The sequence below is a fragment of the Leopardus geoffroyi genome, assembly GCF_018350155.1.
Source record: "Leopardus geoffroyi isolate Oge1 chromosome D3 unlocalized genomic scaffold, O.geoffroyi_Oge1_pat1.0 chrD3_random_Un_scaffold_40, whole genome shotgun sequence".
In the NCBI taxonomy this organism is placed as follows: domain Eukaryota; kingdom Metazoa; phylum Chordata; class Mammalia; order Carnivora; family Felidae; genus Leopardus; species Leopardus geoffroyi.
The window spans coordinates 14971-39951 of NW_025543557.1; the positions used below are offsets into that span (position 1 = coordinate 14971).

At 52.2% G+C, this 24981-nt stretch overlaps 1 protein-coding gene across 1 annotated transcript; it reads right to left on the bottom strand.

Annotated features, from left to right (window-relative positions):
- Window positions 1-7366: 7366 nt before the first annotated feature.
- On the bottom strand, window positions 7367-12014 carry LOC123595671 (transmembrane protein 211-like). The gene is made up of 5 exons (XM_045473350.1): window positions 11975-12014; window positions 11690-11800; window positions 10610-10827; window positions 9717-9855; window positions 7367-7629 (listed from the first exon to the last, which is right to left on the bottom strand). The coding sequence occupies exons 1-5, from the start codon at window positions 12012-12014 to the stop codon at window positions 7367-7369; spliced, it is 771 nt and encodes a 256-aa protein (XP_045329306.1).
- Window positions 12015-24981: the final 12967 nt, after the last annotated feature.

The following is a 24981-nucleotide window of genomic DNA, read 5'->3' on the forward strand; positions in this document are numbered from 1 at the left end:
CCGCTTTTGTTTAACCACCTGCTCCTGAGGCTTTCTCCCACTTAGAAAAGGCACACAGGAGTCCACATCTCTCTCGGGACCTGGATTCTGTTTGTTGTGGTCTCATTTTTTTTCTCCTCCACCTGACCCCAGGAGAGACTTCTTTCCTTCTTTTCAAGAAAGCCTCTCCCTGAGAGGCTCCCCGGAGAGGGAGGGAAGGGCGGAAGGGCGGAACAGTGAGAAGTGTGGTAGGTGTGAGTTGGCCCGAGGTCCCACCCAAAGCCCTCCAGGCAGGGTGGAGTCTAGATCCCTTTCTTCACCTCCTAGGGAAGATCTCGCCTCTCCTTCTGCACTTTGGGTCTGATGCTCCAGAAGTTGGGAAGGTGTGTGTGAGTGGCCGCCACTTCAAGGGAGGTGGGGGAAGCTGGCTTTTCCCTAGGTGCCTTTGATCACTCAGGACAAAGGAAGAACAGGAAGGCAGAGGTCCGCCAGAGTAGACTATTGTGGGTGTTTTCCTTGGAAAATATGCTGATGAACTGGCCCCCGGAACATGGATGGCTAAGTCTGGAAGTGGTCCCCTCCGCGTCTTCACACAAAGGGTCGCCAGTCACAAACAGACCCGGAGTTAGCTGGTTCACCCTGCCTACCTGTCCTTTGATAGAGCAGTCCTGCCAGCTCTTTTCTGAGAACACACGTGGGAGAAACAGAGTCAGGTTGGAAGGCTCCTCCCCAGAATGGAAGGTAGGATTTTGGAGAGGGGAGGAGACTCATAAGCACAAGGAAGCATTCACAGAGAGGGTACATTAGTCCTCTGTCCTGAGCAAACCAGGAGGGGGAGGAACCCCTACCCTGCGTGCTTGTGAAGGCTTGCCCCTGGGCCCCAGTGCCTTCAACTGCATCCCAACCCCCCAGTCTCCCACGTGGGGCCTCCTGAGCAGGACGGACGAGACCTAAGTGTCCCTTGCCTCTGAAGAATGTGCTCCGTGAAAATTGCACCTCCTGGCTCTGGTCCCCACCTTCCCAAGACGAGGAAAACACGTCCAGATCAAAGTTTTCCTAGCCACTCAGCTCTTCGTTACAGAGGACATTATTTTAGCAAGACCCGGGTCCCAGACCTTCCGATTCTGATTTATTTTTCTCGACAGACTAGTCCCAAAGTATAGCACACAATCTCTTCTCCGCCTTCTCTCGTGGTGTTCCAGAGAAGTGTCCGTGGTTGTTATTTGGAACAACTCCTATTTGTTCAGCTTACGGTGTTTATTTTGGTCTCCGTACATCGTGCGTCCTTGTGTCCGGGAATCAAGTGCGTGGGAGTCATTCTGTCCGTGGAGTGCCCTCCTCCTTCTCTCAGTGTTGCCAACATATCTTGTAACTGTTTACTGAAGAGTTGTGTCTATATATAGAGAAAATATATATAAACAGAGAAATGTGTGACTATGGGTTATTTTTTCATTTCTGTGTTTCGGGAATTTTTTTAATGCGTAGGGAAGAAAGGTTTGCTTTTGGAGACTGTGTCCTCCCAACCGCACCCCAGTGGTCCATACCCAGATGGGGACAGAGCCTCATGATAGCTGCCTGGTCTTGCCCCAGGAGGTGCAAGGCAGGTGAAGCACTTCTCACCCCCTTGTATCAGTTAGCTGTCACCATGAATAATGCCACATAACAAACCACCCCAACACTTAGTGGCCTCACACTGCCATTTACTTATTAGCTCTCAATTCTGTGGGTTGACATTATGGGCCGCATTCATCTGGGAGGTTCTTCTGGTCTGAGATGGACTTCTTCGTGTGTTTGTGGTCAGCCAAAGGCCAGTGAGGCAATTCTGCCTCTGACAGTTGGCTGACTATTGGCCAGGAGAGTAGGGGAAACCGGGCCATGTGTCTCTCATCCCCTGGCAGGCCAGCTCAGGCTTGTTTATGTGGCCATGGTGGCAGTTTTTCAAGAGAGCAAGCAGAAGTATGCAAGGCCTTTTGAGACCTAGGCTTGCAATTGGCATAAAGTCATTTCTGCTCTGTTCTGTTGCTCAGGGTAAGTCACATGGCTGAGGTCAGATTCAAAGGAAGGGAAAATAGACTCTACCATTTGGTGGGTGGCTTTGCAGAGGGACATGGAAAAGGAGAATGGATACCATCACAGAAATAATTGAGGCCACTTTTGCAAATGGCCTGCCTGATCCGCCCAGACCCAGGGCACAACACAAGAAAGGTCCCCAGGTGGTCAGCCATTTGACTCGAGGTCATACCTGTAAGTTGACACCCACTGAGCTTGCTCAGCTCTCACCCCCAATGTGCCCACAGATGCCCAACTACTCTCCCGTGACCTCCATGGTCCCAACTCGTGGCTACCATTCAGAACCTTAGTCATCAGGCAATGGCGACCTCTCATGGATGTCCACCCCCAGCAGCCTCTCAACATGGGTCAAAGGGAAACAACTAGCTTTCGGCTGCAGAAGCAAAACTCGATTTAACCTAATGAGCACCTGTCAGAATTTCAGGTCTTACGTAGAAAAAGTTAGATTTCCAAAGAAGCCCGCAAAATAGAGACAGAGTTGGCAGGTGGCATTGGCAGCCTGGGTGAGTCTGGTCGTCACGTTCTCAGAAGATTGCCAGCAGAGGTAAGTCTGAAGGCACACAGCAGTGGGCGGGTGGGGATTTGTCCTTTGCCAGCTCGGACGGGGGCTTTCTTAGCAGGAAGGTCTGCTCTTTCCTGGGGGAAGCTTCTTTTTTTTTTTTTTTTTTTTTTAATGTTTGTTTATTTTTGAGGGGGTGGGGCAGAGAGAGAGGAGGACACAGAATCCTAAGCAGGCTCCAGGCTCCCAGCAGTCAGCCCGGAGCCCGATGCGGGGCTCAAACCCACGGACTGCCAGACCATGACCTGAGCCGAAGTTGGACGCTCAGCCGACTGAGCCACCCAGGTGACCCGGGGGGGAGAAGCTTTTGAGGGCAAAGACCGGTTCCGATGTCCCGTCGGTGCTGCAGAGCTTCCCCAGTATCATTTCTCCAATTCCAGCCATAGTTTGGTACATGTGGCTGTCCTCCCGGAGGGCCCCACCAGGGCTCACAGCTACTGCCTGGCCGCACCAGAGTCAGGCAGCACAGCGCCCCAGTTCTGTGCGCACGAATGTCTGGTTACAGGCACCGTCGACTTACGGTCACTGACGACGTATGTTACGGGAAAAGAAATCTCACGAGAATATTTTTTGTCCTTGCAGAGGCCTTCCTGAAGTGCGTGCGTTTGAGCGTTGCATGGACGGGAAGAGGAGTCGTGGATCACTAGGCATATTTTAACGACTCCGTGGCGGGATGGGGAAGTGGCCTTGGTTTCTGTGTTTATGGAACACGGGGTGGCTGGACTCCGGTCATCCTTTTACTCCTCCTCCCGCCATCCTCCCTTCCTTCTCTTCCCTTTCCCCCCTCTCCTCCTTCTGCCTCCTTTCCTTGTAGCCAAGAACATTTGGATGGTGTCTCGTCCACAGTTTCTACCCGGATGATGCTGTTCCTCAGAATAAGCCTGACAAACCCGCAGCGTGAAGGCCCTTCTGGCTGTTACGTTCTTTTAAAGCCGTGCTTCATTTGCTGTTTACCTAGAGCTTTCTCCCTTCGGCTTGTGGGAGAGGCCGTGGGCACTTCTCATGCACAGGGTTTGGGAGGTCCTAACCATCCCATTTTGGAGTGCCTGGCAGGCATTCCTGCATCTGGTTTCTCCTTCCTTCTTGCCCTCCCCATGCCCCTCCCAGGCCCCAGGTCCCTGGAGTCCCGGAGAGGAGGGGGTGCAGTCAAGACAGTGGGAAGAAGCCCTTCCGATTACCTTCCTTCCCAGCAGATGCTCTGAAGTCTGAGAGACATCAGACCCATCGACCAATGAATCTTCTCCCACGTTTCCTAATAGCATTTCCAACTCAGGTCACCTGCAGCCCACCTTCATGATTGTGACCATGTCTGTGCCCCCACCTGCACACTTATACCTTTACTGGTTCTCTGGTTTTTTTTAGTTTTTAAAAACATTTATTTGTTATTAAAAGACAGAGAGAGACAGAGCATGAGCAGGGGAGGAGCGGAGAGAGGGGGAGGCGCAGAATCCGAAGCAGGTTCCCTGCTCCGAGCTGTCAGCACAGAGCCTGACATGGGGCTCAAACTCACGAACTGTGAGATCATGATCTGAGCTGAAGTTGGGCGCTTAACCGACTGAGCCACCCGGGCGCCCCTTTACTGGTTCTCTTTAAACCAACTCACTTGAGGCGCCTCTCTTCTCGGAGGGACATAGAGAAGGATAGAAGTGGGAACGACTCTCTCATTGTGCCGACTATAATCATGTCCCACATCTCTGTCGTGTTTGGGGAAGTGAGGATTTCGGATCCCTGCTGTTCCATTTCCTGGCTGTGTGGCCTTGGGCAAGTGACTGGACCTCTCTGAGCTTTAGTTTCCATTTCTGCAAACTGGGGACAATAGTCTCCCATTATTCCGGATCCAGCCCCAGCCCCATTCTTTCACTGGGACCCTCTGCTCCTCAGCGTGTCTGGGGATGATTTCCTGGTTGAGACTTCAGCGGCCCTGGGTTCCCAGCATCTACCTAGCTCAGGCTCTCAGGTGAATCTTTGAAGCCTAAGAGAATATGGTTCCTGGAAGACAGCACGGGACAGGGTGAGCTCCCAGCCCCCTCGGGCTGTGACAGAGGAACACAGCACTTAGGTGTGGTGGGGCCATCAGTTGTCAGCAGGAACAAAACAGGAGCTGACTCTGCAGTTAGCATCTGATTTTGCTGCATCAGGAAAAGGTTCACAGGTCTCTCTTTTCTAGCTTTTAAGTCCCCTGCCTGGCACATTGAGAGCGTGAGCCCAGGACAGGTATAGACTCCAGAGGAGCACAATTTGATCTTTCTGAAGTGCCTGCTTGCCGACCTGTTGCTAAATCAAACTGCCTAGCGGAATTCAAATGACCCACGGGACCATGCAGTTAGTTCCCTGGGGATTTTCCATTACATCAGGGTATTGTGCTGGAATTCTCCAGTATCTTCCTGGCTTTCTTTATTCAGACTTGTGGGCACAGTGATTTCAAGCCTTTGTAGATGCAGGGCTCCTTGAAATAGCGGCTGTCCCTTGTTGTGATCAAGAGAAAATAAGACAGATCCCTCTGCCTCGAGTAAAGACGGAATCTCTGTAAATGGTTCCGCGTGAGGTGCTGGAGAATTGCTCCCTTTGGCCTTGCTGAAACAGTTCAAAGGGAACGTTAAGGAACTTGGGGGCCATTGTGAGGTTGTTACAGAGGGGATGTGGGTGACAGGGGTGGGGACTGAGTTTGAGATTCTACTTGATGGCATCTACTTACTGCTTTTTGCACTGGGATGCTGCTTGGGTCTGAAGGCATCTTCCCACGCAAGAGCCACTTGCATGGAAGTGTTTCTGCTGATACCAAAATGTGGCCTCTGGTTCGGCTCAGGTCATGATCTCTCGGGTCGTGAGTTCGAGCCCCACGTCGGGCTCTGTGCTGACAGCTCAGAGCCTGGAGCCCGTTTCGGATTCTGTGTCTCCCTTTCTCTCTCTGGCCCTCCCCCGCTTGTGCTCTGTCTCTCAAAAGTAAATAAACATTAAAAAAAAGGAAAAGATGTGCTGGGTTGGGCAAAGGGGGCAAATCCAGGTGTTCTTTTGCCTCCACCATAGAGTCTGACGGACCTAGGTTCAAATCCCAGACATCTGTGCAGACTTAGACATGTGACTATCCCTCTCTGAGCCTTAGTTTTCACTTCTGTGAACCGGGGATAATAAAGATACCCTTCAAAAGGGAGTTGGGCGGGGCGCCTGGGTGGCTCAGTCGGTTGAGCGTCTGACTTCGGCTCAGGTCATGATCTCATGGTCTGTGAGTTCGAGCCCCACGTCGGGCTCTGGGCTGACAGCTCAGAGCCTGGAGCCTGCTTCATATTCTGGGTCTCCCTCTCTCTCTCTCTGCCCTCTCCGGCTCATGCTGTCTCTCTCTGTCTCTCAAAAATAAATAAACACTAAAAAAAAAAAAGAATTTAGATAAAAAAGGGAGCTGGGCACTGAATGTTTTTGGCCGCCTAGCATCCCTCCCCTGTCCCAGTACAAGCACCTTGTCCCATCCTCTGGGGAGCTGTATCTCTTAGATTACAACCATGGCCTACTAGTGAGACTGCTGATGTGCCTCTCCCCCCAGGGGGTACATGACCCTCTTCTGGCCAATCAGATTCCTTCCCTGAGAAGAGAGAAGTTCATGCTTCCCTTCTGTGGCAGCCAAGCTAGGAAGATGCCAGCCTGGAGCTTTCAGTGGCCACGTCTCCTGCAGGTAGGGGAGCAGGCATGGCTGGATCCAGGTGTGCAGATGAAGTCATTAGAGCTCCACCTTTGTCCATGTCATGGTTCCACTCTCCTCCAGGCTGGCACGGGTTCCGTGCCCATCTGTGAAGCAGTTTCTCCAGCCAGGCTTTATTGGCTAGAAGGGCTCATTTATCCGCCTTAAAACATGAGCTGGGTGCCTGGATGGCTCAGTCGATTGAGCATCTGGATCTTGATATGGGCTCAGGTCATGATCTCACGGTCGTGGGATGGGGCCCCGAGTTGGGCTCTGTGCTGAGTGTGGAACCTGTTTGGGATTCTCTCTCTCCCTCTCTCTCTGCCCCTCCCCTGCTTACACACTCTCTCAATAAATAAAAATAAATTTCAAAACAAACAAAAAACATAGGCTAGTCAGAGAGCTGCTGGGGGTCAACTCTCAAGGAAAGATTAGGGTGCCACTCCCAAAGAAGGGCAGTGGGTCATGGTAGGCAGAAGCAACAGGTCGACTCCAGCATCCCTGACAGAGCGTGTGCAAAGGATGGAAGAGTGAATGGCCTTCCACGGGCCCAGAATTCAGTATGGTGAAGGGAGAGGCCCGGGGGTGTTGGGTGTTTGACAAGAGAGAGGTTGGAGTAGGATCTGAAGGACTTCATGTGCCCCGAGTAAGAGCAAAGTCTCCATATCAGCGGGACTGTCTGCAGCGAGGGATGAGACACGTCCCCTCATCCCCACCCCAACACTGGACACACTCTTGCACAAACTCTTATACATACGGGCACTTACTAAATATTTGATTAGAAAAGAAATAATTCTCAAATTCTCCAAGAAAAAAGGAGTTATAAAGATGGAGGGTAGAGAAGGAGAATAGGCCTGTCTATTGAAAGATGCAGCATTTTTTAAAGTTGTGGTTTTTTTTTTTTTTAATTTTAAGTAATCTCTACACGCAACGTAGGACTCAAACTCACAACCCCCAGATCGAGAGTCGCATGCTCCACGGACTGAGCCAGCCAGATGCCCCTGAAAGATGTGGTATTTGAGGGACAGCTTGGACTCAGAATTGTCCTGGATCCTCTTTTTTTTTTTTCTCCTCTTGGGAAATTTTTATTTGTTCATTTCTGGCATGAGGATGCTTTTCTCAGTGTCACTGGAGAAGAGGATGGTCCTCCCCTGGACCTGAGTCATGTGGGGCCACCCAATCATAGGCAGAAAGCTAGCCAGGACTGCGCTGAAGATAGCAGTCACATAGCCCCAGCCCAGCTGGCACTGGCCACTGCAGTACACCGAGGAGGTTCTACAGGCTTCCTTGGCGAATGGGGAGTCCAGGCTGATAGGGAAAACCAGCAGGCCCGCAATGGTGGCAGTGGCTAAAATGGCAGGAAAGAACACCAGTGTGTCAGTCAAGGGGTTCTGGGCCAATCTCCATCCCTGGACTCACTGATCCACCCTCCCATCCACCCACTCATCCATCAGTCTATTCACTTATATATTGATTCATCACCTTTCCTTTTACCCACCCATTACTCAACTAGCCTTCCACCCAACTGTCCATCTACTACTCACCCGTCCACTCATCTCTCCATCCCTCTATCCATTCGCTCATCCATCCATCTACCCATCTGCCCACTTAGCCACCTGCACCCCACCCATCCATCCACCCACTTAATCATCTGTCCATCTATCCACCCAACCATCCATCCATTCATCTACCCAACCATCCATCCATTTATCCATCCATCCATGCACCCATCCATCCACCCACCCAATCATCCATCCATCCATCTATCCATCATCCACTGATAGATCCATGGATACACCCATAATTTCACCTACCCACTCGCTCATTTGTTAATTCACCAACCCACCTACCCATGCATGCATTCATTCATCGAAACTGTTACAGGTGCTATAGTGGGCACTAATGATACGAAGGAAATGAGCTGGACACCTCCTCACTTTCAAGGCCCTTCCAAAGCAGGAGAATCACATGACCCCAGCTTCCTTTGCTGTTCTTCAACCACATTGGTCTACTTACAGTTCTGTGAACGTGGCTTGCTTGTCTCCATGCTTTTGCCTCTGATGTTCCCATTACCTGGAATCCCCTTCTATATGTGACCAACGCCCATTCGTACTTCCAGACTCAGCTCAACTGATTCCTCTTCTGGGAAGACTTCTGTACACCCCCCCCCCCACCCTCCTGGAGTTTTTCCTTGTGTCTTGCGCTCATCCCTATTATGTCAAACACCCCTTGAGTTGTAATCACTTGGTGTGCCCCACACGCACTAGACCCTGTGCAAGCCTAGGACAAGGACTATAGCTCCATCCATTGATTCAACAAATATTTAGCGGACGTCTATTGTGTGCAAAGCACTGTCCCAGGTGCTGGCGATGTCAAAGCAGACATGTCCTCGCCCTCAAGTAGCTGACGTTCTAATGGACAGAGACGAACAATAATCAAGCAGGCAGATACGGTAAGTGCTGTGAAGCATAGAGAACAAAGAATGAGGTAGGAGAATCTCAGGAGAGGGGAGCTTCTGTACCTAGGGTCACAGAAGACCTCACTGAGGCCGTGATATTTGAGCAGAGTAGGGGAGCAAGACCTGTAAGATCTGAGAAACGAGAATTCCAGACAGAGGGAACAAGCATGGTGTATCTGAGCAACAGAAAGCAAGCCATGTGGTTGGATCATGTTGAGCCTGGCAGAAGGGGCAAGAGGTGAGATTGGCGAGGGAATGAGGGTTTAATCAGGCGGAGCCTCACCGGCCATGACGAGGAGTGTGGATTTTACTCTGAGTGCAACAGGAAGTCACTGGAGGGTAGATAAGCCAGTCTGAGGGGCCCGATCTGATTTCAGTCTTAATAGGACCTGTTTGGCCAGCATAGCAGACAGATTCTAGGGGTCAAAGGTGGCAGCAGACAGACATGTGAGGTGGTTATCTCTCTAATCCAGGTGAGAGATGGTGGAGAATTAATTGAATGAGGGTTGCAGTGAAGGCCTGGGCTAGACCATCCAAAGCCTATGTATGAATTAGAGAAAAGCAACCCTTCTGGGGAGCTGCAGCCCTGCAATTTCACAGCGTAGCAAGTGGCACATAGGCTAGATTTCTGCATCTCTCAGTCCTCAGCTGGGCACCGCTGTGCAGTGCACAACCTGCCCAACTGTGTATGGTGGTCCTGGTAAGATATACAAAGTGGATGGATGTGAGAGAAACAAAGGGCGGGGCAGACTATTAGGACTGGGTTTAGCTAAAGGCAGGAGAGGGTGATATTAAGTATGCCGTTCCCTCCCCACCATTTCTGGCTTGCCAACAGACCAGGAAGTCTATAATCCTAGGATTTATCTCTGAGAATCAACACAGGAGGCCAGACTCTGCTCACAGGTTCGTTCATTCATTCACTGATTCATTCATTCTACAAACATGTCTGGAATGCTTATGATGTGCAGTGGATTTACCTGCAGCTGCCTGCACCCCTGGCATTGGGCCACTGCCCCTTCTGAGACACAGCCCTTTCGGGGCCAGGGCCCAGGACAGGAGGAGAACTGCACTGAAGGCCGACAAGAGCCATCCCCCAAGGAGAATTGCAGCTGAGACCTGTCAGGAAGAAAGAGCAAGGAGAGTGTTGACTGGGACAGGTAGGGGCAGGTGCAGGTGTCTCTGCTTATTGGGTAGCTACTGAATCCTCAAAACCCCAAGAGGTCTGTGCTATTATCACCCCCCCCCATTTTACATATAAACAAACCGAGGTCCAAGGAGGTGGAGTCATTTGCCTCGGGGCACATAGCGAATTAAGTGGTAGAGCCAGAATTAAAATCCAGACTTACAACCACCATGCCCCACTTTACTGAGTACCTGCTATATGACAGGATCACCAGGAGAGGCACCAGTGTAACTAAAAGTTCCTTAGAGGTGCCGACTGGGAGTCCTGACCGTTTTGGTAACATGCATCATAACTGAGACTTTCAACACCTTAGCTGCGGTTTTTAAATATAGCGCTTAGAGGGTAGCCACGTAGCTGTGCGCAGGTTGTACACTGCACAACTCCTGGAGACTCAGTGGGATCATCATACATTTGCATATTGATTACAGTTGTTTTCCATCAGATGGCAGTATAGTGTCCCAAAGAAGGGGAACCTTTTCCTAATTTGTGCTAAGGTACTAAATGGACATGGGGCTGCTTTCAGAATCATCCTGGATGTTTGCTAAAATGCAGATAGCCAGACTCTACCCCACACCTACAGAGTCAGAGGCTCAGTGCGGGGTAGGGTAGGCGGTGGGAACCAGAACTTGGCTTTTGTTGTTGTTGCTCTGGTGGATTGGATGGTGAATTGGTGAGCCCAGGTCTCACCTTCCAGGCAAAGTCAGGAATGTCGTCCAGGGACCTGAAGGTTCCACAGCTCTGGTTCCAGCCGTTACCCTGAGGCCAGGAGCAGTAGGTGAGGACGCCAAAGGAGAAGGTGGGGGTCTGGAACCAGACGGGAGAGCAGAGGCTGAGGGCTGAGATGCAGGCAAGGGAGAGTCCCAGGGATGCCCACACACTGCCCGCCATCAAGGGGTGTCGAGGACCTAGCAGGCAACAGGTGAGGTTAGTGGTGGAGATTGCCAGGAAGGAGAGAAATGGGCTGGGGAGGGTCTCCCGCTCCCCAAGTCAGGGACCTGGTCCTGTGTTCAGACCCCAGGCAGGTCATCCACCTCCTTTTGGCCCATGATGCAATGGGAGGTGTTAATATCTGGGGAGCGGGGACGGGGCTTTGCGCTAACAGGTTCTGGAAGTAGAATAGCCCCAAATCTTAGAATAAATAATAGTGCTTAAACAGAACTTTGAACACACACATTCTGCATGGGACGTCATCATCACTGGTCCCGGCAAGGCCCCTCCTGTGTTTCTCTCGTTCATTCATTTGGTCATTCATTCATTCTCTCCACCCATCAAGACTTGCACTGTCCCAAGAGGCTTCTTCTCCCCAGAGTGGGTACCTTTTTCTAAATCACACACAGACACTATGTTTCCAGCAACTACCCTGCCCATTAGCTCATGCCTTCTAATCCCGGACCATTGTAATTACTTAATGCACTTTTTGTTTGGAGGTATTTTTGCAAAATTGGTATCGCTCAGCATGTGTGTATTTTTCACTTATGTAAATGACATTATTTTGTATGTTGCATTCTGTTTCCTACTTTGGGCACTAAGCATAAAGTTTTTAGGGTTGATCCATGTAACTGTGTATCCTTATTCCATTTAACTCGGTGTGAGTTTCCCAAGGGCAGATCCTGAAACAAGGGTTTGGGTGCAAGTAGTGTACTTTGGAGGCAGCCCCGTGGAGGAAGAAGTGGGATGAGAAGAGAACGCAGCCAGTTAAGAGTGTGTTATGAAGCCGGCTGGCCCCAGTGTGACTCCGGGAGATGGCAACCGGCACCCCAGAGTTACCTTCCCGGGGGCTGTGGGAGGCGTGGATTTTACACAACCAATTCTCGCCAGCCATTGGTTGAGGGCTGCCCCCAGCAGTGGGTGGCGGCAACGTGCGGGTGACCAAATAGGCTGCAACGGGACGGACACTGTATGGGCAATGAAACGCAGTACAGGTGGAAACCCACTGCTGTGCGGAGACCCCGCGATGCCGAGGGAGAGTGAGCCGAGCCCGGCCGGACCTGCCACCCCGTCGCCTCCACCTGCGGCGTGGTATTATTCCCTTTGCATTTCACCAGCGCTAGCCCTCTGCCCCCAGCAGCTGTGCCGTGAACACCGTGTGCATGGTCTTACGTGAGAATTTTGTGGGTGCACACTTTGGAACACCTCGCTGCCTGCGATGGCATGTCTCTGTTTCCTCTGAGTGAGAAATCCCACCTCCTTTCTACATTCTCTCCCTCTGTGCCGGAAGGTGCCCAGGGGCCCGCACGCCCAAACATTAGACTTGGTTCTGTCTCCTCCCGCTTTACAGATGGGAAAGTAGAGGCCCAGAGAGGGTAACAGACTCCCCCAGACTGACCCAGGAAGTCAGTTTGGGTGAGTGAGCTGGAGGAGTGTCTAATAATAACAGCCACTGCTGTCCCCATGCTCTCATGGGCCAGGCAATTCACATGCATCGCATAACTCATACGCTACGTGACGCCCCAGCCACAAGACTAGAGGGCTGGAGTGGGCTCATCTTTGTTGACTGGAGGAGAGCCCACTTGTGGCCCAGGGGTCTGCCGGGCTGCACAGCAGCAGAGGAGGGTGGGTGCTATGACCTCCTGTTTTATAAGGGAGGACCCTGAGGCTCAGAGAGGTGTGGGCGACTCAGCTCAAGGACACAGTTGGAAAGGGTGGCCGGGGATTCATACGCAGACCTGGTGACTTGACAGCTGTCCTTGAAAGCCCAGGGTAATGACCCTAACAGTCACCGTGCATCGTCCACCTGCTGTGGGCCAGGCACAGGTTTGGGTGGCTCCCTGGGGGAAGGGAAGGGATGTGCCCAGGGTCTTACGGCTGAGATGTGGGACAGCAGGACTTGAACCTGGGTCTGTCTAATACTTGAACCAGTATTAAGTTGAATACTTAACCATGGCATTTCCCATCTCCTTGCTCGGCTTCATTCACCACCACCCCCCACCTCTACTCTTCCTGCTATCTTCCTCTCCCCAGCTCTGAGCTTTCTTCTGAGGCAGGGCTGTATATCTGTCCCTCTCTGCTCAGGGGCATCTGTTCCCCACACAAGGCCAGGAGAGCGCCTCTAGCCTGGTGATGGCATCTCCCTGTATCTTATTCCAGAGAATTTCATTTCTCTTGCCCTGAGACGACTACCCCTGTTGTGTCTGTGAAAGTCCCAGGTACAAACCGATGTTCCAACCATTGATAGCCCAAGCAAATGCTTTCTCTTTGGGGAGGCATACAGGCTTTGAGGGCCCAGAAGTTCAATTGTGGCTATCATATTTATTGTCTGTGTGACCTTGGGCGAGTCAGTTACCCCTTGTGAGCCTCAGTTCTTTTATCGGTAAAACAAGCCTTCTACCAGTACCTATCTCATGGGTTGTTGGGAGGACTAAATGAGAAAATGTACAGAAGGTGCTTTGTAGAGTGCCCTGCACCTGGTACGTCTTCAATAAATGGTCATAATGATCGTGACGGTGATGGTGATGGTGATGGTGATGGTGGTGATGGTGGTGATGATGTGGTGGTGGAGGTGATGTTGGTAGTGGTGGTGATGCTGATGGTGGTGATAATGATGGAGATGATGATGATAATGCTGATGGTGGTGATGATGTATGATGGTGCGGATGTGGTGGGGGGGTGATGCTGCTGGTGGTGATGGTGGTAATGGTGGCGGCAGAGGTGGTGGTGATGGTGGTGATAATGAGAAGGAGGTGATGATGATGGTGGCAATGATGTGGAGGTGGTGACGATGGTGATAGTGGTGGCGGTGGTGACTGATGCCAGTAGTATCGGTATTATTCACAGTTGTCTGATGGCTCATAACTAGGATTAGAAGCTACTTCAAACCGCTGAAAACCAAATGGAGACACAGATTGCTCATGCAACTTGCCCAAGATCTCCTGGCAAATCAGGGGAAAACTGGAATCTAAGCCAAGACTCCAGCTCCCAGACTGATAGGCAGAAACACCTTCTCCTCCCCTCAGAACATCCCTACAACTCCCACTCCCCAATGCCTGTCCCCTTGGCTTGCTCTCAGAGAGGAAGGGGAGCAGATGGGTGGGAAAGACAAGGTAGGAAGGGAAGGGTGCCAGCAGCGGAGGGAGAACCGGTAATTACCCCAGCAGATAGGGAGAGCGAGGTTGGTGGGGCGCAAACCACTCCAAAGGGAAGTTAAGACCCTGCTTCAACCACTGACCAGCAAGCGCCCACCGCTACCCCCTTGGTGACCTCTCTACCCCTCCTGGAAGGGTTGGGCAAGACGCCTTTCCCTCTGTCTCCACCAGCTCCTCCAACACATGCATCAGCACAAAGAGATTTTATGACCTAGCCTAGCGGTACAAGGGCCTCCCTAGAGTAACCACGCTGCAGTTTTCCAGAGGAATAATGCCAGGTGCTGTGGTGCCTCACATGGTCCCTGGAGACTATCTGGGGTGGCACCTGGACCCAGCCTTAAATGTCACGAAATCATGGAATGCTGAAGTCAATCAATTTTCCTTCAAACATCAAGAAGAAAGTCTCTGTTGGAGTAAAGCAGCTCTTTTAAAGCTTATTTATTTTGAGAGAGAGCAAGTGAGCACGAGCCAGGGAGGGGGCAGAGAGAGAGAGAGAGGGGAAGAGAGGGAATCTGAGCTAACAGCAAAGAGCCTGATGAGGGCCTCGAACCCACAAACTGGGAGATCATGACCCGAGCCGATGTCGGATGCATAACCGACTGAGCCACCCAGGTGCCCCAAGTTAAAAAAAAATTATTAAAAAAATGATGGGGAGCCTTGAACAGGCAACAGAGTCCAGTGAGAATTTAGGAATATGGTTGGGGTTTCTTTGTATTGGCGGTTTTCTTCTATGTTTTGCTGTGATACTGGTTGTCCATTAGGAACTCACATGTATTTTAATGAACAACTGAAAGTCCAGTCTTACTTAAATAATAAGAGAGGCGGCTGGATGAGGAGGCTGAGGGGAGAAGGTTCTTTGCTAATAGGAACACTACTTAGACGACTGGAAGTGAGGCCCAGCAGGGCTGAGCCGGCTCAAGGGCACCGTGGTCAAAGCAGAGCTGTCCACCAAGCCAAGGGCACCTACGCAGACTCCCCAGGGCTGGTGCTTTTCAACCTTGGGTCTCACTTTGGGCTCTAAGCCCGGCCAGCACTTTAAATGTGGCACGACTCTTGGGCTTGGAGGCTGGCCAGTCACTCTATCACTTCCCAGCTCTATGACCTGGGGTAAGTCACTCCATTGCTCCGGGCCTCAGTTTCTCCATCTATAAAAGCAGATTGGACATCCCAGAGGGTAGGGAGCATTGGGTTCAATCACTGAGCAGGGTGATGTTCTAGAAAGAAGTGGACAGACCATCTTCCCCTTCCCAACACTATGACCTTGGGGAGGCCATCCCACCTCTCTAGATAAGGGGGTAGGAGTTATTATGAAAGTTCAAGGGGATAAAATGATTGTGTGTGCCTTTCAGGGGAGGGAGAGAGAAGCTGGGGCAGGTAGGTCAGGGTCACAATGCATAGACTTTTTATTCCTAGGATTAGCAAAACCTCGTGGCCGTCCGCCAGCAAGTGAGATGCAGCCCCTTGAGTGAGGGAGAGTGGATTTTTTTAATCCTGCACCAAAATCAGCCTCTCCTGTGGGTTTGGCAGGATCCTGAGGGGTGTAATTCCAGCCAGGAAGCTGGGGAGCCCAGAACTGCCCAAGGCCCATGATTTTGCCTCTCTCTGGCTGCCCCAGTGGCTCTCCGGGCGTTTCTGACCTTGAAAAGCATTTTGTTCTCCGGATAATGTGCTCAGTGTCACCTGGGAAAATCACGCCGACTGTCCAGGTGCCCAGAAACCTAAATGAGGCATTATAACCTGAAACCACATCCGGGCAGGCTCCAATTAGCTGGAGTCCACCTAAGGGAAGCTTGAAAGGGGCTGAACATTTTCTCCTCCAGCTCAGCATCTAACTGTTGATGACGGTGGAGGATTCTTGAGCGCTCACTATCACAAAGCCCCATTTGAAACACTTTCGGTGCCTTAGGTCATTTAAGCCTCCCGGCCACTCTATGGCAGGTGCTGTTCCGGGAACTCGCGTTTTTACAGAAGACAAAACGAAGGCTCAGGAAGTAAGTGGCAAGCCCTGCACTCGGGCTCAGGCAATTGGACTTGTGACTCTGGGCCCTAAGCCCAAAGTGATGCTAAAAGGTTAGTTTAAAAGTCAGATACATACCCAGCAGCTTCCTGGGCTGTCCAGGGTTAGGGCTTGGTCAACCCTCCCACCTGATCTGGCCAGAGAGCATGCATGTTCCCAGAGGAGCCACAGCCAGCCATAGCAGGCAGGGCTCTGGGACTCGAGAGGTTAGAGGTGGCTGCTAGTTCCTTGGTATGTCCCCACCGCCAAGTCCCTTTCTTTTCCCTGGCTTTTGTGTCCTTATCTGTTAACCAAAGGGGTTGGTCACTTGTTCACTCAACCTATATGTGCCCAGCCCTGTCTGACCCTCATGGATAGAGCAGTGGACAGAGTGCCTGCCCTCTAGGAGCTTTGGGTTTTGTGGGCAAGACAGAGAAACAGGAAAGAACAATGTGGTCCGGCCATCCATTCATCCATCCATCCATCCATCCATCCATCTAACAAATATTTATTGGGTGTCTATTGTGTTCCAGGAAGCATTTTAGGTGTTGTAGATTTAGTCGTGAGGAAAATAGACAAATCTGCTGTCCTCACGGAGCTTACACTCTAGAAGGAGAACAAGACAGTAAGGATATAAACAAGTCAGCATATAAGATGTCAGTTGTTAATAAATGCCACAGAGAAAAATGGAGCAGGGAAAGGAGATGCCATGTGATTGGAGAGGTCATGGAAAGCCATGAGAAGGTGACCTTTGGGCAAGAACTGAAGGGGGAAGCCAGGTGGGTTTGTGGGAGAGGAATATTCCATGCAGAGGAAGGTGCGGGTGCAAAGGCCCTGTGGTAAGCAGGCGCTTGGCAAGTTTCAGGAAGCCAAGAGGCGGAGGGATGGGGGAGAGTGGAGAGCTTTGTTGGCAATGAAGATCTTTGTCTTTTAATTTCTGAGTGAGATGCAGAGTCTGTGGATAGGCCCGAGCAGGAGGGTGAGGACCTATCTTGTGTTTTACAGAGATCACTGCAGCTGCTGGGGGGAGAACCAGGGCATAGGGAGAAGAAGGGAGAAGCAGTCAGCACCTTTAGTGAGTCAAGTGAGAGACAATGGTGGATCAGATAGGCAGACAGAGAGGGAGGGAAGGAGAAAGGAGTGGTCAGATGCTGGATCTATATTAAATGTCAAAGGTCAAGCCAACCGGATTTGCTTACAGATTTGACACAAAGTGTGATGATACCTCCAGGGCATCCTCGATACCTGGGGTGGGGAGCCACAGGAGGGGCAGGTTTGCTAGGGGAGGAAGAGGTATCTAAATGTGATGTAGCCTAGGTCAGGTTTGGGATGTGTATTTTATGAACCCATCAATCAACAGATGCATACAGACACGGCTTCAGACCAAGAGAAAGCCCAGGGCAATGTTGGGCTCAAGCACAGAGGAGGGGCACCTGATCCAGCCTGGGGAGCGGAGGGGGGGCAGGTGATGTCCAGGCTGAGATCTGATGCACCGGTTGGGACTGGGGAGGACCTCGACTCCCACTCCTGTCTCTTCCTCCCAGCTGCCCAGCCGGCTGAGCCAGATTTCTGCTTCTAGTCTAGGCTGCGTTCCAGGTTGGCTGTGTGAGCTTTGGAAAATCCTGCAGTGTAATGGCTCTAAGCCCCAGTTTCCCATTGCAATGGATTGAATGGGTGTGTGCCCTCAAAATTCTTCTGTGGAAATCCTGCCCCACAGGGTCATTGGACTAGGAGGTGGGCCTTTGGGAGGTGATGAGGTCATGAAGGTAGAACTCTCGTGAATGGCATCAGTACCCTTATAAAAGAGGCCCCAGGGAGCTCCCTCACCCCTTCGGCCATGTGAGGACACAGAGAAAAGTGGCCTTCTACGTAGTAGGAAGTGGGCTCTCACCAGACGCCAAATGTGCCTGCATCTAGATCTTGGACTTCCCAGCCTCCAGCACTGAAAAATTTATTTATAAGCCTCTCAGTCTGTGACGCTTTGTTCTAGCGACCTGAGAAGACCAAGATACCCACCCTCAGAAGGATGGCCATGTCCTAGACCAATGGGACTTACCTTTGGGAGGTGACAGAGTCCTTTGAAAATGGGATTTAAAACTATGGATGCAAGGGTGCCTGGGTGGCTGTGTCGGTTAAGCATCCGACTTCAGCTCAGGTCACGATCCCATGGTTCCTGGGTTTGAGCCCCACTTGGGCTCTCCACTCTTGGAACAGAGACTGCTTTGGCTCCTCTGCCTCCCTCTCTCTCTGCCCAGCTCGTGCTCTCTCTCTCCCCAAAATAAACATTTAAAAAATATATTTAAAAATAATTTTAAAAAACTATGGGATGCGTTCCCCGTGCAGCCTTGTGTACACACACACACACACACACACACACACACACACGTTATTTCAGGGGCTCATGGACCCCTGAAGCCCACTATGGCCTCTGGACAAGACTTTCCCCTCTCCCCCCTCCAGATTCTTCCCTCCAGACTCACCACACTTCAGGTCAAAACTCTCCAATGTGGCCTCTTCTGCTCAGGCTCCAGCTTTGAACAGAAGTCTATGATCCTGTAAAATGTTCCCTTTGAAGGAAACATTCAGGTTGGTGAATAAAGCCCAGGTGGGTGATAAGCTGGTGTGGGGTGTGTGTGTGTGTGTGCTCCTTAAATCAACAGGCTTTCACTCCGGGCTGCTGGAGAGGCTGGACAAGGAGGGAAAAGCCAACCACAAATCGGAATGGGGTATGGGTATGGTGTTTCCTGGGTAGGAGAAGGCATGAATAGGGATTAACTGATCTACAATTAAACAGCAGTTGTTGAAATTCGTGGCACTGTGCTTTCCCTTCTGCTTTGGTAATTCTAGTCCATGGAACAGACTTACATATTTCCCTGGGACCTGAGGATCTTCGCTATAGCCTGTGAACTTCCAGAAAGTGGGCACTGGATCTGAAAATCTTTATCTCCAGCATCTACCTTAAGATTTCACACAGAGTAGGTGCTGGTCTTGTCTTTTGCTGTGAGACAATCGTAATTCAAACTGGCTCAAGTAGAAATGAGAAATTTATTGGCTTCCATAACTGACATTTTAATGTGACAGCTTTAGGCACAGCTGGATCCAGGTGAATAAGCAATATCTTCAGGACTTCTCGCTCCCCCATCTCTCAGCTCTGTTTTCTGCTGAGTTGGCTTCACTCGCAGGCAGATTCTCTCTGGCTTCTGGCTTCTGGCTTCTGGCTGGCCTTCTGAGGCCAAAGGAAAGCAATTCCAGAGAAAAGAAAGCTTCTCTTTATACAGAGTGGCAGCAAGTGTTGTGATGAACTCTTGTGGGGCAAGCTTAGGTTACATGCCCACCCATGAACCATTCATTGTGGCCAGGAAGGTGGGTTGTTCTGATTGGCCAGACTTAAGTCCTGTGCCCTAGGATTGGGGGTAGGGGGTTGGGGACTGGTGATATGGTAGGCATGTCACAAGGTTCAACCCCCTGGGATGACATGGACTAAAGGTGGAGGATGGGGTGGTTTCTAGGAGGAAAACTAAGGTTAGCAGAGGATGTGGGATGGATGCTGGGCAGGTGAGAAAAAGTGATATCGCTCTAATGCTGTAAATGCTACCATGACAAACAGGGACACACTGGCTCGTGCTAGAGGAAGCATGAGGGTCCAGAAAATTAAGTGCAGAAAATGTGAGTGAGGCCTGAGGCCGAGGTTAAGTCCCAGCTCTGCCACCTGCACTTAGTGTGACATTGGTCAGGGCATCTCTGCCTCTCTGGACCTCAGTTTCTTTATCCATAAGATGGGCACATCTGGAGTTGATTATTGCTAGGGATTTCCCACTCATTCAGTCACTCAGTTCTTCATTTGTTTCTTTCTCTTTTTTAATATTTATTTATTTTTGAGAGAGAGAGCGAGCGAGCGAGAGAGAGCACAAGCAAGGGAAAGACAGAGAGAGAAAGGGAGACACAGAATCCAAAGCAGGCTCCAGGCTCTGAGCTGTCAGCACAGAGCCCGACGTGGGGCTCGAACTCACAAACTGTGAGATTGTGACCTGAGCCAAAGTCAGATGCTCAAGCAACTAAGCCACCCAGGCGCCCCTTCGTTTTTTTCTTTCAATCAATATTTGTTGAAAGGCTTTGGAGTTAGGGAAAACTGGATCTGAATCCCAGTTCTGATGCTTATTGGCTGTATCAGGCTTGACAGATACACCTTTTCAGGCGTGCTCAGCTGTGTCCTTCAGAGCCCCCCAGCCACACTAGCCGCAATCTGGCCTCTGCTCGCCTCTCCCTGCAAGCAGTCGGGGTCCCTTGCTGCCGCCACTTGACCAGCTCAGCCTGCAGTGCCTGCAGTGGCCTGAGGACTGGGCCAGCCTCCCTAAATCCCCAGCTGTCGTCCAAGCTGATGTGACCAGACCGTCAGCAGTGGGGTCTCGGGTGCCTCCCCTTGCAGGCTCAGGTACAGCTCTGGGTGGGAAACTGGCTTCCCTCATGGCTGCCCAGAGGCACAGGTGACACAACCCAGAAGTGAGAAGCAATTGGACCCAACCGTGACCGACGGCAGATAGGAGATGGGATGTGTCAGTGCGTGCATGTCTTGCCTTGGTCCCTGCAGTAGTTCACGTGGCCTCTCTGGAGATGCCCTGAGTGCTGGAACTCCCGGCTGGCTGTGTTTTCATGAGAGGCTCTAGTCAACTTCTCATGTGCTGTATGTGCTCACGCTCTTTCGTCACCTCAGAGTCCCTTTCCTTCACTTTCGTTGGGTTGGGATTACGCTCCCAGCTAAAGCATTAGCAAGAAACTTTTGTCTCGGGCTCTGTTTTCCAGGGAACCCAGACTGAGATACCATAGCTGTGTGACCTTGAGCAATTTACTTAACCTCTCTGAGCTTCAGATCCCCGCATCTATAAAAGAGAGGGAACAATAAAGCATCTCTTACAGGATTGTTGAGACAGCCGCAGGCAAAGCGCTCGGCTCAGTAAGTGACAGTTTCCATTTGTATCCTTGCTGGGAACCAGGCGCTGGGTCATGTCATGTGAAAACGGTTATTCAACATTCAACTCCGTGGATATTTCTTGTGTGTCAACTTTGTGCTAGTCTCTGCTCCCAAGGAGCTCACGGTCTAGAAAGGCAGGGATGTAATTGGGCAATTATACTACAGTGTTATTAGTGCTTTAGTGGTGGGTGGAAAACTGGGGGGCTGCAGTATGGTAGTCAGGGATGGTAATAAGAGGTGGCTCCTTGGAGGAGGTGATATTAAAGCTAAGATCTGAAGAATATTTAGTGGTTTCTGATGATGGGCAGGTGAAGGGCCAAGTGTTCCAGACAGAGGACATGGCATGGGCACAGGCCTGGCGTTAAGGGACAACATTTCAAGGAATATACTGGCTCCCACCCTCAAGAAGCAGGCAAACTACAAGGGAAACAAAATGGGTGTGAACCAATGAAAATGCATGAATATGGTCTTTGCCAAGGAATATGTGAGTTCTAGAACTATATGGTTCAATATGGTAGCCAGAGTCACATGTGGCTATTTAGATTTAAATTAAAATTAAATAAAATTTAAAATTCAGTTCCTCAGTCGCACTGGCCACATTTTGAGTGCTCATCACTGCAGAAAGTTCCATTGGACAGAGCCGCCAGAAAGTCTGAGAACAGAGCTGCCACATCAGGGCAGACTTCCCGGAGGAGGGGACAGAGGAGGAGTACCGGGAGAGTCGCTGGGTGGCACTGTCCTCTATCCCCAGGAACAGAAAAGCCAGGGGTAAAGCCAGCTAGGAGTTGGCTCTGGAAACAGTGCACAACCTGACACCTCTTTGGTCAGGGTATAATCTCTGGGTCTGTGCTGGCTGGCAGCCTCTCACCTGGATTGGAGGACCCAGGAATGCAGGGGGAATCAGCAGAGGAGGGGCTCAACCAGGAAGTCCTCCCGCTCTCAAGGCCAGGAGCATTCTGGGAGTTGTAGTTTGGCATCTCTGGGATGCCTTCAAAGCTTGACGGAGGCAGAAGCGCTGGTGCTGGACCTGGGCTGGGCATCTCTTGGGGGAAAGAGCTGGTCAGGCTGGGAATGGATACCCCCGGGTTGGGGGTTCCTGCAGGTGCTGGCAGGAGGAGGGCTGTGTTCTCCCCGCTGGTGCTTACATTCTGGGATAGAGAGGTGATGCCAAGATGGAGCACTAAGCTGGCCGGGAGCCAAGAGACATTCAGTTTAATTTTTTTTTTAATGTTTGTTTATTTTTGACAGAGAGAGGGAGAGAGAGCACGAGAGAGCATGAGCAGGGGAGGGGCAGAGAGCGAGGGAGACACAGAATCCGCAGGCTCCGAGCTGTCAGCACAGAGCCCAATGCAGGGCTCGAACTCACGGACCATGAGATCATGACCTGGGCCCAAGTCGGATGCTCACCTGGCTGAGCCACCCAGGCGCCCCTGAGAGACATTCAGCTTAAACAGAACCCTCAGTCCACACATTCTGGTTAATCAAGATTTGCCCAGGAGAGACAGGAAGTTCCTATAAGGTTGGAGAGGAGAGGTGGCATATGATATGCTATCAGCTGTTGGTCATTTGTGCGTTTAACCCAGTATTTACTGCGCTCAACATTTACTGAGTGCTTACTGTGTGCCAAGCCCTGCTCTAGGCACTGGGAATCAGGAGTGAACAAGAGACAAAAGTCTGTGCCTCCAGGAGGTTTCCAGAAGGGAGCAGACAATAAACAATGAATTGCCTTTGCTTCTAGAACATACACCTGTCCTGTAAAAGCCCTGGATTAAACGTGCATTTTGACAGATTTTAACTTTCAATTCAACCATCCTCCTGTCTCCTACCCCCAGGGGTGGCAGTCATATTTAAAAACCACTGACTTGGGGCCTACCGATGATTGTGTCCAAGACATCCAGATGATAGAGGAGAGTGTCCTAAGGTATTAGATCTTATGGGGCCTCTACCTCAGCATTTCGAGTCAATTAGAGAGTGTTAGGCTGCTCCTTGGTAAAATGGGGCGGGGGGTGGTCCTAACCTCAAAAGGACTGTTGTGCAAATGGAAAGAGTTAACAGATACGGTGTGTGTCTCCTGCAACAGGGATGTATTTCCTTACACACACACACACACATATATATCAAGATGAGGCAAGTGAGCCTCCCGTCAGTTCTCCCAAAGCCACGCAGTGTGATGTCCTTTTTCTCTCTTCTCACCTTTATCGAGGTCTAACTCCTCTTCAATAAATGCACATGATTTTAGGTCCTCCAGTTATTCATGCCCGGTGCATTTCCTTAGGAGACCTTGTCACCAATGCAGTTCAATTTACTTGTGTAATGTCCCACAAGAGCCTGGAGCTTGCCAGCTGCTTAGCTACTGGGTGCCCAGCACCTAGCACGCTGTAGGTGCTTAATAAAGATGTATGGAATGGAAGATAGCGACACAGGCATTTTCTTGTTTAGGGGTGGCATCCTACGATTCTCTCAAGTTGTCCAAAAGTCTTCACGGGTCTGGCTTCCCACTGCAACACAATGGCAGCGGCCGTCGCACGCAGTAGGCACCCCCACCCCCCTAATGTGCTGAACAGCTTCCCACACGCCCGAAAAAGGGGTGCAGTTCCCCTGCCCGCCGCGAGGGGGCGCTGGCGCCTCGCGCAGATCCTTCTTGCTCTGGGGCTGGCGCCAGCCGCCGGGATGATTCAAAGGGCGAGTCTTTACCCAGCGCCTCCAGAGTTCCCGGGCTGCCTTAGGCTCTCGGGAGGGCAGGCCCGCCGCGAGCCGGTACCCGTTGCGGGGGATCCCGGCCGGGATCTGGGGGTCGTCCCGGGAACGCGGGCCGGGATCACGAGCACGTTCCAAGCTGCGCGCGGCGGGGTCGCACAGGCGGGCGCGGAGCGCTTCCGGGAGGAGTGTTCCCGCTGCACTCGCGACCTCTGACCCTAGCCTAGGGGCCTGCAGGCGCTCGCGGGTCTGGCAGGCCGCGCTCCGCCCCAGGCCCCTCCGCGCAGGCGCTGCCAGCCGCGGTTCCCATGGCGAGGGGGGGCGCTTCCCCGCGCGAGGCCCCGCCCCCAGCAGGCTAGGCTGCGCGGGGCCGCGGCGGCGCGGGCAGGTGCCGCGGGCTGCGGGCAGGTGGCGGCGCGGCACGGGCAGGCGGCGGCGGCTGCAGGGTAGGTTGTGCGGCGGCCGCCGGCGGTGGGGGCGGGCTGTCTGCCCCCAGTCCCCCGCCCGCGGAGGGGCTGGGGAGGCGGCGGTGGGCGATGGCCGCCAAGTTTCTCCTCGGCTGAGGCCCCGGGAGAAAAGTTGGCAAAGTTGGCCCGGGAAGAGGTGGGGACCCGGTGGATCTCCCCTGGCTCCGGGTCTGCGTGGAGGGAGGATCCCGATTTGGGAGCCGGGGGATCGGTCTCCCGAGACTTGGGAGTGGATCCCGCGGGAAGATCCCGCACAGGGCAGCCAATGGATCCCGCACCACCAGGCTGAAGACTTGGGAGTCGATCCCAGGAGTGGATCGGGCACCGGCGGCCTGGGGTCCCTGCCATTCGATCTCCAGCCTGAGAATGGCGGGGGTCAGTGATTGGAGACTGGGAGCTAGTTGATCCCTCTCCCTCTCCCTCTCCCTCTCCCTCTCCACGCTTGTCCGAGCCGTGGCAGTGGATCCTGAGAGGAAATCTTGTAGCCGGGAGCTGGGGGATCGCCGGAGATCCGGGGCACCCAGTCTGGAGCGGCTAGGATCTGGACGTCCGTGCGGGTTGGAGGCCCGGAGGTGGGCACTGGGGAACTGGGGTGTCCGCGAGGCCGAGCCCGGGGCGAGAGGATTCTGCGGGCAGCGGGGGCGTTGAAGAGAGCAGCGCGCGGGGCCCCTCGGGCGCCGGGGCTCTGGACGCGCCCTCCCCGCGGGGCCTGCGCTCCCCTCCGCGCGCCTTCCCAGGGCTGAAGCACCCTGATGGGATTAAGGCTCAGCCCCCCTGCTCCTAGGCTGGCTCGGAAGGCCCTCATCTTGCTGGTGGCGCCGCCCGGAGCCACAGGCGGGGCTCTTGGG

Bases quoted from the DNA above. Each gene is read 5' to 3' on its own strand.
- LOC123595671 (XM_045473350.1), bottom strand. From the start codon at position 12,014: ATGCACACGGTGTTCACGGCACAGCTGCTGGGGGCAGAGG. The intron at 11,801-11,974 runs GCTAGCGCTGGT...GTCCCGTTGCAG, and splicing joins ACAGCTGCTGGGGGCAGAGG to CCTATTTGGTCACCCGCACG. The intron at 10,828-11,689 runs GTAACTCTGGGG...GTTGCCTGCTAG, and splicing joins CTCCCACAGCCCCCGGGAAG to GTCCTCGACACCCCTTGATG.